Genomic DNA, 11,150 nt, shown 5'->3' with positions numbered 1-11,150 from the left:
AACTCATGAATTTTCAGCTCCCAAAACTCCTCAACAAAATGGAGTGGTTGAGAGGAAGAATCGAACATTGCAAGAAATGGCAAGAGTGATGTTATATAGCAAGAAGTTGACAAAGCGCTTATGGGCTGAAGCTATAAACACAGCTTGCTATATAATAAACAGAGTGTTTATTCGTCCAGGTACCTCAAAAACATCTTATGAAATCTGGAAAGGTAGGCGCCCCAATGTAAGTCATTTTCATGTTTTTGGTTGTGTGTGTTATGTCTATAGAGATCGTGAGCATATTGGTAAATTTGATGCTAAAAGTGATGTTGGTGTGTTTATTGGATATTCCTTAAACAGTAGAGCTTATCGTGTTTATAACATGAGAACTCAAACTGTTTTGGAATCAGCTAATGTGGTTGTTGATGATTTTAAAGATTTTTCAGAGTTTTCCACAGAAGCCAAGATAGATAGTTTCATGGATGCTCCGCCAGAAGCAGCAAAAGCAGATCCTGATGCAGCAGAACCCATATCTGATGCTGCAAATGACGAATCTGCTGCTGCAACTGAGACTGGAGAACCAGAACTGTCTATCCTGACTCATCCAAACATCATCACTGATTCTATTCAGAAAGAACCAAGCACTAGAGTCAAATTGAATCATCCAAAAGATCTCATCCTTGGAAATCCTGAAGAAAGCATGGTAACTCGCAGAAGGTATGTTAATTTAATCAGCTTTCTTTGTTTTGTTTCTCAATATAAACCGAAAAATGTGAAGGAAGCCATGACCTTTGAGGAATGGCTCAATGCAATGCAAGAGGAACTCAACCAATTTGTTCGCAACAAGGTATGGATTTTGGTCCGAAGACCAAAAGGTATAAATGTAATTGGAACAAAGTGGTTATTTAAAAATAAAAGTGATGAGTTCGGTACAATTGTGAGAAACAAGGCTCGTTTGGTTGCACAAGGGTACACATAGGTAGAAGGTATTGATTTTGATGAAACTTTTGCTCCTGTTGCAAGATTAGAATCAATTCGTTTACTTTTTTATATTGCTTGTATTTTGAATATTAAATTGTTTCAAATGGATGTGAAATCTGCCTTCCTAAATGGTATTTTGAATGAGGAAGTTTATGTTGAGCAACCAAAAGGATTTGAAGATCCTCAATTTCCAGACCATGTGTACAAACTTGAAAAAGCTTTGTATGGTTTAAAACAAGCTCCTCGAGCTTGGTATGAAATGTTGACTCAATTTTTACTTTCTCATGACTATCAAAGAGGTAGTGTGGATAAAACTCTTTTCATCAAGCATATAAAATCTAATTTTATCATTGCTCAAATTTATGTTGATGATATAGTTTTTGGTTCTACATCTAACCATGAAGTGCAGGTACTTGTTGATCAAATGAAAAGTGAATTTGAAATGAGCATGGTTGGTGAGCTTAATTTCTTTTTAGGTCTTCAAGTGAGACAAATGGAAGGAGGTACATTTGTATCTCAAAGTAAGTATGCTAAGAACCTTGTCAAGAAATTTGGTCTTGAATCGGCTAAGCAGGTAAGTACTCCAATGAGCACCACATTGAAATTGACAAAAGATGAGAATGGCGTAAAGGTAGACACTACACTCTATCGTAGCATGATTGGAAGTCTTTTGTATTTAACTGCTAGTCGTCCTGATATCTGTTACAGTGTGGGAGTGTGTGCTAGATATCAAAGTAATCCTATGGAATCTCATGTATCAGCTGTAAAAAAGATTATTAGATATGTTAATAGCACCCTTGATTATGGAATTTGGTACTCGAAAGATACTAATTCTAATCTTGCTTGTTTTAGTGATGCAGATTGGGCAGGCAATGCTGATGATCGAAAGAGCACAAGTGGAGGTGTTTCTTTCTTGGGAATAAACTAGTATCTTGGCATAGCAAGAAACAGAATTCAAGCTTATAATTGCTTTATTGCTTTATAATTGCGCAAGTGTACACAATCACAAACAAGTAATACAATGATAAGTAAATCAAAGTTCGTCTCCACAGGGACTTTTTACTAAATAATGTTGAATCAACTAAAAGTAATTCCAAGAATTTCAAATAAAAATAAAATAAAGTCACACATTAATTCACGAGAAAAATTTATAGCCTTGAATCTAAACTTGAGAACTAATTTTTTTAACTAAATAAACTAAAAATAAGAAACTAAAAGTGATTAAAATGGTGGTAATTTCAGATTAGGAAAATAGACTTGGGTGATTAATTTCTACTTGTATGTCCCAGTTGATACAGCAATGACCCAGCAATGATTCAGCAATCCTGGCAGAGTTAACAAATTTCAACAAAAACCAGCAAGCTTTTTCCAAAACTTGCAACTAACCATTCATAATCTCACAATGCATTCCTACATCAGTTTAGATCACAAATAGCCCAATAAAGCATCAAATCCTTAGTTATACATGGTAGCAAAATATTCCTATTTCACTACTAATTAATACCTAAAAGTAAAGGTAAAAATCATGCATCAATTAGAAGGGTTCAACTAGGTCTTACTTTTCCAAGTAAGATCTAGCTTGCTAAATGTTAAAGATGGCCAAAAATTAACATTCATTCAACATTTCATCACAACTAATTGAACTAAGCCAAGATTACTTCATCATTGCAAAATCAAAACACTAGTCCATACAAGGGTTTATAACCACCCAAATCTCAAAAAGTTTAGTTCATAGCTGAAATTTGAAACTCAAAACCAGAAAGTATGTTGTTCATGAAGTTAAAGAAAAGCTTAAAGTGAAGAAAATGATACAAAACGAAGTGGAGAGCAAGAGAGATGAGTGTTGAGCTCAAATCCTTCTTTGAATGTTGCCTTCTTCTCCTTCTTCTCAATCTTCTTCTTCTTTGTACTCTTCTTCCTTCTTTGTACTTAGAAACTTTCTTTTCTCTGCTGTATTTTTCGTACTGGTATTCAAGTGCAGCCACCTTTTTTTAATTCATCCTCTCCTTTTCTTTTTGTTCCCCAATTAGGGTAACAAAGTTTACCCTAATTGGAAATCCCAATCATCACCCACTTGTCCTTCATTTTCCACATGTTTGTTGAGTCAATAGCCAAATTCCGCCACCTCAGCTCGTTTTTCTTTTCATTAAAGCCAGCTGGACATTCTGCCAAAATAAACTTACTGGGCTGACAAATTGCTACGCGATGAGTGCTACAGCAATGCCAGTCAGCAATAATCATTTTCCTGCTCCTTTTTCTCCTTGTCCCAAACATTTTCAAATACCTATTCTTGTATTTTTTTCTGCTTAAAACACATAAAAACAATAACATAAGTCTATTTAACACTTACTAACACACACACTTTCATTTATTACAAAGACATAACAAACTAGACACAATTACACAATATAAACATTAATTGATCCACAATTCACATTAAATTCAAGCTTAAAGATATGATAATAACTCTAAATCTTAGAGTTATCAACACCCCAAACTTAGAATCTTGCTCGTCCTCGAGCAATGACAACAAAAATTAAACAACAAAAAGCACACAACAAATTTACACTAAGACTCACACACAAGACACATGAGAGATTCTATAGAAATTTAAAATGGCCTAGCGAACATTGACGCTCTCAGAAAAAATGGAATTAAATGGAATATGAAATTGCTTGCCGTAACGTTGTATGCTGCCCCTTTAACATTTTTGTCATTGGATAACATTAATATTTCCCAAAAGTCACCTAATCAACAATTTATACAAGTATATCCCACCTAAACTTCGAACTTCTCTCCAATTACCTTAAAAAATTTTTTTTATATTCATTTCAGCTCCATAAGTTGAATTAGTGCACTCCTCTCCACTAATGTAGTCTAAACTTATCCCCTTGATCAATAGGACTTAATTAGGCTTGTAATGCTAGGCTTGGGTTAGGGTATGGTAAAGGATGTATTTTAGCTTGCTCAACACCTAACCACTTCACTTGTCAAAAACCGAGCCTCTTCCATAATTTTTTTTTCTTTTGACTCACTTCCCTAATTCATTATACTCACAAGTACTTGATATTAAAATTAACTTCTCTTGCTATGTTTATTTTTTTTTTTTTTCGCTTCAAATGGGTGGAACACCCCAAACTTAGTTGCAAGAATATATATACATATATACTTATTATTATCATTATTATTATTTTTTTTTTTTTAAAGCCAAAAAGGAATTTAGTACTATAGTATACTTATATATAGCAAGAGAAAGTTATTAAAAATGCATACTAATAAACCTTGTGAGCTAATTCCCCCACCCCAAACTTACAACCCAACATTGTCCCCAATGTGGCTAAAAGTATAATCTTGAATTAGCTCGCCACAAATTACACTCACCGTACTCACCCCAAACTTAATGTGAAACTTGGCTCTTGACAAATGAGCAATTAAGTTAGGACATATGTAGAAATGCAATTTAAGAGTGGCATTAGATGTATGATTGGGTTGCACAACAAAAAGAGGCTAAACGGCTCAAACTTGGGTGCCTAGGGAAAAATTGATTTTATAGGGAAGGTTAGAAAGGCTCAAACGTCCAAGGATGGCCTAAATCATCTCTAAGGGACAAGTCTAGCTAGGATTTCGCTTCAAGGAGATGCACTAACCAATTCTAGATGCTAAAAGTATATTGGAAATAATCGTATGAGAAATGCAAAGCATGGTGGAAAAATGCAAGTATAAACTAGTGAGGAGAGACTAAGGGAAACATCCATAATATCCAACAATGCAACATGATAAGGCAACAAGTAAAAGTAGGCAGCAACAATAATGGAATGGGCGGAAAGTATCATCATCGAGCAGAGCACTAGGCCACTGAAAAACGCATAAATCTCTCAATGTCAAACTAACAATCACATAAACAACATAAAATAAAAGTTTCCAACACAAAAGACAACACACAATGAGCACAAGACAATTTAAACACAAACAACACAAAACAGAAAAATATAAAATAGCTTAGGTATGAGAAAAACTCCCTCTACTCGGAGTCCTCGTGGGGCTCCTCGGTGTTCGAAGCTGATGGGCCTCCCCACGGGTCTAGAACATGCTGAGGGAAGTTGATAACTCTAAGATTTAGAGTTATTATCATATCTTTAAGCTTGAATTTAATGTGAATTGTGGATCAATTAATGTTTATATTGTGTAATTGTGTCTAGTTTGTTATGTCTTTGTAATAAATGAAAGTGTGTGTGTTAGTAAGTGTTAAATAGACTTATGTTATTGTTTTTATGTGTTTTAAGCAGAAAAAAATACAAGAATAGGTATTTGAAAATGTTTGGGACAAGGAGAAAAAGGAGCAGGAAAATGATTATTGCTGACTGGCATTGCTGTAGCACTCATCGCGTAGCAATTTGTCAGCCCAGTAAGTTTATTTTGGCAGAATGTCCAGCTGGCTTTAATGAAAAGAAAAACGAGCTGAGGTGGCGGAATTTGGCTATTGACTCAACAAACATGTGGAAAATGAAGGACAAGTGGGTGATGATTGGGATTTCCAATTAGGGTAAACTTTGTTACCCTAATTGGGGAACAAAAAGAAAAGGAGAGGATGAATTAAAAAAAGGTGGCTGCACTTGAATACCAGTACGAAAAATACAGCAGAGAAAAGAAAGTTTCTAAGTACAAAGAAGGAAGAAGAGTACAAAGAAGAAGAAGATTGAGAAGAAGGAGAAGAAGGCAACATTCAAAGAAGGATTTGAGCTCAACACTCATCTCTCTTGCTCTCCACTTCGTTTTGTATCATTTTCTTCACTTTAAGCTTTTCTTTAACTTCATGAACAACATACTTTCTGGTTTTGAGTTTCAAATTTCAGCTATGAACTAAACTTTTTGAGATTTGGGTGGTTATAAACCCTTGTATGGACTAGTGTTTTGATTTTGCAATGATGAAGTAATCTTGGCTTAGTTCAATTAGTTGTGATGAAATGTTGAATGAATGTTAATTTTTGGCCATCTTTAACATTTAGCAAGCTAGATCTTACTTGGAAAAGTAAGACCTAGTTGAACCCTTCTAATTGATGCATGATTTTTACCTTTACTTTTAGGTATTAATTAGTAGTGAAATAGGAATATTTTGCTACCATGTATAACTAAGGATTTGATGCTTTATTGGGCTATTTGTGATCTAAACTGATGTAGGAATGCATTGTGAGATTATGAATGGTTAGTTGCAAGTTTTGGAAAAAGCTTGCTGGTTTTTGTTGAAATTTGTTAACTTCGCGGGATTGCTGAATCATTGCTGGGTCATTGCTGTATCAACTGGGACATACAAGTGGAAATTAATCACCCAAGTCTATTTTCCTAATCTGAAATTACCACCATTTTAATCACTTTTAGTTTCTTATTTTTAGTTTATTTAGTTAAAAAAATTAGTTCTCAAGTTTAGATTCAAGGCTATAAATTTTTCTCGTGAATTAATGTGTGACTTTATTTTATTTTTATTTGAAATTCTTGGAATTACTTTTAGTTGATTCAACATTATTTAGTAAAAAGTCCCTGTGGAGACGAACTTTGATTTACTTATCATTGTATTACTTGTTTGTGATTGTGTACACTTGCGCAATTATAAAGCAATATAATTTTCACAACAAGTTTTTGGCGCCGTTGCCGGGGACTTTAAGTTCTAAATTTTGTTTTATCAACTAATTGACATTCTAAGAATTTTTGTGCTTTTAATCTTGCTGGTTTTTTTCTTTGAAATCTCAGGTATCTATAGTGTATGAACCAACAAGAGGACTTTGAACTTGCTCCTATTGATCCCGAGATTGAACGTACATTCCGAAGAAGAAGAAGGGTTCAAAAGGCTAAGGGTCGAGACATCATGGCTGAAAATTTTGATGATGATGGGGTTGCTCCACAAATTGCTAATCCCGTCATGTTGGCAGATGATCGAGCAAGGGCTATAAGGGAGTATGCAGCCCCCATGTTTAATGAGCTCAATCCAGGCATTGTGAGGCCTGAAATACAAGCACCGCACTTTGAGCTCAAGCCAGTGATGTTTCAAATGCTCCAAACCGTGGGGCAATTCAGCGGGATGCCAACTGAGGATCCTCACCTCCATCTCCGTTCATTTTTGGAGGTGAGTGATTCTTTCAAGATCCAAGGAGTGAGTGAAGAGGTGTTAAGGTTGAAGCTATTCCCATTCTCACTACGAGACCGAGCTAGATCATGGCTCAACACTTTGCCGCCTGATTCTGTGACCAATTGGAATGACCTTGCTGAGAAGTTTCTGAGGAAATACTTTCCTCCTACTAGAAATGCAAAATTCAGAAGTGAGATCATGTCTTTTCAGCAACTTGAAGATGAGTCCACAAGTGATGCGTGGGAGAGGTTTAAGGAACTTTTGCGAAAGTGTCCACATCATGGCATCCCACATTGTATTCAGATGGAGACTTTTTATAATGGCTTGAATGCAGCTTCTCGAATGGTGTTAGATGCATCGGCCAATGGTGCTATTTTGTCGAAGTCTTACAATGAAGCATTTGAGATTTTGGAGACCATTGCAAGTAACAACTACCAATGGTCCAACACAAGAGCTCCAACAAGTAGAAAAGTGGCGGGAGTCCTTGAGGTAGATGCAATAACAGCTTTGACAGCTCAAATGGCTTCCATGACGAATGTTTTGAAGAATTTGAGTATTGGGAATGCTAAAACTATTCAACCAGCTGCTGCCATTCAAAGTGAAGATGTCTCATGTGTGTTTTGTGGAGAAGGGCATGTGTTTGAGAAGTGTCCATCTAATCCGGAGTCCGTTTGTTACATGGGAAATCAGAATTTTAACAGAAACAATGGGGCATTCTCAAACTCTTACAATCAATCTTGGAAGAATCATCCTAATTTTTCTTGGGGGGGTCAAGGAGCAAGCTCAAGTACCGCACCAGCCCAAGGAAGACAAGCATATCCACCGGGTTTTTCACAACAACCCCGACATTCACAACATGCTCAAAATGCCCAACCAAGCTCTTTGGAGAGTCTTATGCGGGATTATATGGCAAAAAATGATGCGGTGATACAAAGTCAAGCTGCCTCTCTTCGAAACTTAGAGTTGCAACTTGGACATTTGGCCAATGAATTGAAAGCTAGGCCGCAAGGTTCTTTGCCTAGTGACACGGAGAATCCAAGGAGGGATGGGAAGGAGCAATGCAAATCCATTCACTTGAGGAGTGGCAAGCATCTGAAAAATTCCGAGGAGGAAATAAAGGGAAGTGGGGAGCCCACTTCAATCCAAAATGACGAAAAGTTGAGTAAAAAAACTGCCCAGAAAATTGCTGATACCAGACCAGTTGATACAGCATCGGGTCAGCAATCTGACAGTCAGCAATCCACACCAGTATGTACTAAACCACCCCTTCCATTTCCTCAAAGATTTCGGAAACAGCAGCAAGATGGGCAATTCAAGAAGTTTTTAGATGTGTTGAAGCAGCTCCATATCAATATTCCATTGGTGGAAGCATTGGAGCAAATGCCAAATTATGTCAAGTTCTTGAAAGACATTTTGACGAAGAAAAGGAGGTTGGGGGAGTTTGAAACTGTAGCTCTTACCGAAGGATGCAGCGCCATGTTGAAAAGTAAGATTCCACCGAAGTTGAAGGATCCGGGTAGTTTTACAATCCCTTGTTCTATTGGGGGGCGGGATGTTGGAAGAGCCTTATGTGATTTGGGTGCAAGCATCAACCTCATGCCTATGTCAATCTTTAAGAAGTTGGGTATTGGTGAAGCACGTCCTACAACTGTTACATTGCAACTTGGCCGAATGTGTCCATGGCCCATCCGGAAGGAAAAATAGAAGATGTTCTAGTACGAGGTTGACAAGTTCATTTTTCCGGTGATTTCATCATCCTAGACTATGAAGCTGATCGAGATGTACCTATTATCTTGGGTCGACCATTCCTTGCTACCGGGAGAACTCTGATTGATGTGCAAAATGGGGAGCTCACAATGAGGGTGAATGATCAAAAAGTCACCTTTAATGTGTTCAATGCTATGAGATTTCCGGATGAGATAGAAGAGTGTTCCCGCATAAGTGTAATTGACTCGCTAGTGGCTGAAAAATTTCACAAGGAAGCTTGGAGGGATGAGAAATTTATAAGTTCTTTTGATGAGCTTGAAGACTTGAGTGAAGATGAAGACAACCAAGTTGCTTGGGTGGAGCCATTGCAACCTATTCCTAACTTCAAGAAGCCCTTTGAATCTTTGGAGTTGAAGGAAAGTAATTTTAAGCCTCCAAAACCCTCCATCCAAGAACCACCGAAGTTGGAGTTGAAACCCTTGCCAAGCCATACGAAGTATGCCTATTTGGGGGAGAATGACACGCGCCGATTATTATAGCATCAAACTTGGTAGTTGAAAATGAAGGTGCTTTGCTAGAGGTGTTGAAAAAGCATAAGAAAGCAATCGGGTGGACTATGGCGGACATAAGGGGTATTAGTCCAACGATTTGCACGCACAAGATACTTTTAGAAGCTGGTTGTAGTAATTCTGTTGAGCATCAGCGAAGATTGAATCCCGTCATGAAAGAAGTGGTGCGAAAAGAAGTGATCAAGTGGCTAGATTATGGTATTGTGTACCCAATTTCAGATAGCTCATGGGTTAGTCCTGTTCAATGTGTGCCCAAGAAAGGAGGAGTCACGGTGGTGGCCAATGCAAACAATGAGTTGATTCCTACCCGAACCGTGACCGGTTGGAGGGTGTGTATGGACTACCGGAAGCTAAACAATGCTACTCGGAAGGATCATTTCCCGCTGCCATTTATTGACCAAATGTTGGATCGTTTGGCGGGAAAAGAGTTTTATTGCTTTCTTGACGGATATTCGGGTTACAACCTGCATTTCTATAGCCAGGACGATCAAGAGAAAACCACCTTCACTTGTCCATATGGTACCTTTGCCTTTAGGAGGATGCCATTTGGATTGTGCAATGCTCCCGCAACTTTCCAAAGGTGTATGATGGCTATTTTCTCGGATATGGCTGAAAGTATTTTGGAGATATTCATGGATGACTTCTCTATCTATGGGGATTCATTTGGGGTGTGTTTGGAGAATTTGGAAAGAGTGTTAGCAAGATGTGAAGAAACCAACTTGGTGCTTAATTGGGAGAAATGCCACTTCATGGTTCAAGAGGGTATTGTGTTGGGTCACAAAGTGTCTAGCAAGGGGATAGAAGTTGACAAGGCAAAGCTAGAAGTGATTGAGAAGCTACCAGCCCCTACCACGGTGAAAGGCATTAGAAGCTTCCTTGGACACGCGGGTTTCTATAGGCGCTTCATTAAAGACTTTTCTAAGGTGTCCAAACCCTTGTGTAACTTGCTAGAACAAAATAGACCATTTGAGTTTACCGCTGAATGTAATGAAGCATTTTTGAAGTTGAAGACAGCTCTTGTTACGGCCCCCGTGATTGTAGCACCCGATTGGTCATTGCCCTTTGAACTCATGTGTGATGCAAGTGATTTTGCCGTTGGGGCTGTTCTTGGGCAGCGGAAGAATAAGATCTTTCATTCCATTTATTATGCAAGCAAAACTCTTGTTGATGCCCAAATTAACTACACCACTACTGAGAAAGAGTTGCTAGCGGTGGTTTTTGCCTTTGAGAAATTCAGATCGTATCTTGTGGGAACCAAGGTGGTTGTGTATACTGATCATTCGGCAATCAAGTATTTGATAACCAAGAAAGATTCTAAACCGAGGCTTATTCGTTGGGTTTTGTTGCTACAAGAGTTTGACTTGGAAATTCGAGACAGAAAAGGGACAGAAAACAAAGTGGCAGATCATCTTTCTAGGTTGGAAACTAACAATCACAGCAGCCACTCAGAGGGTGAATTACAAATTCAAGACTCATTCCCAGATGAGCAACTGCTATTGGTAGAGCAAACACGGGTACCATGGTATGCAGACATTGTCAATTACTTAGTTGGAGGTGCCCATCCACCTGATTTTACCAAGCAGCAGCTCAAAAAGTTCCTTCATGATAGCAAGTTTTATTTTTGGGATGAGCCATACTTGTACAAGCAGTGCCCCAATCGTATTATGCGGAGATGTGTGCCAATGGGTGAAGTTAGAAGCATCTTGGAGCATTGTCATTCAGCTCCTTATGGTGGTCATTTTGGTGGACAACGCACGGCGGCCAAGGTTTTTCAATCCGGGTATTATTGG

General features: G+C 37.9%; 1 protein-coding gene and 1 non-coding gene across 2 annotated transcripts; one reads left to right on the top strand and one right to left on the bottom strand.

The window, feature by feature from the left end:
• Nucleotides 1-6,823: 6,823 nt before the first annotated feature.
• LOC115694945 (uncharacterized) lies at nucleotides 6,824-9,330 on the top strand. Its single transcript, XM_061117999.1, has 3 exons — nucleotides 6,824-6,994; nucleotides 7,631-8,759; nucleotides 8,846-9,330. Exons 1-3 carry the CDS (start codon nucleotides 6,824-6,826, stop codon nucleotides 9,328-9,330), a joined length of 1,785 nt encoding a protein of 594 aa, XP_060973982.1.
• Nucleotides 7,265-7,371, bottom strand: LOC115696063 (small nucleolar RNA R71). The gene has a single exon (XR_004007661.2). It is a non-coding gene; the product is annotated as a small nucleolar RNA R71 (small nucleolar RNA).
• Nucleotides 9,331-11,150: the final 1,820 nt, after the last annotated feature.

This window comes from Cannabis sativa, chromosome 6 (genome assembly GCF_029168945.1).
Source record: "Cannabis sativa cultivar Pink pepper isolate KNU-18-1 chromosome 6, ASM2916894v1, whole genome shotgun sequence".
Classification (NCBI taxonomy): Eukaryota; Viridiplantae; Streptophyta; class Magnoliopsida; order Rosales; family Cannabaceae; genus Cannabis; species Cannabis sativa.
Note: the sequence above shows the minus strand (reverse complement) of the source record. Positions and strands in the feature narration are given on the sequence as shown.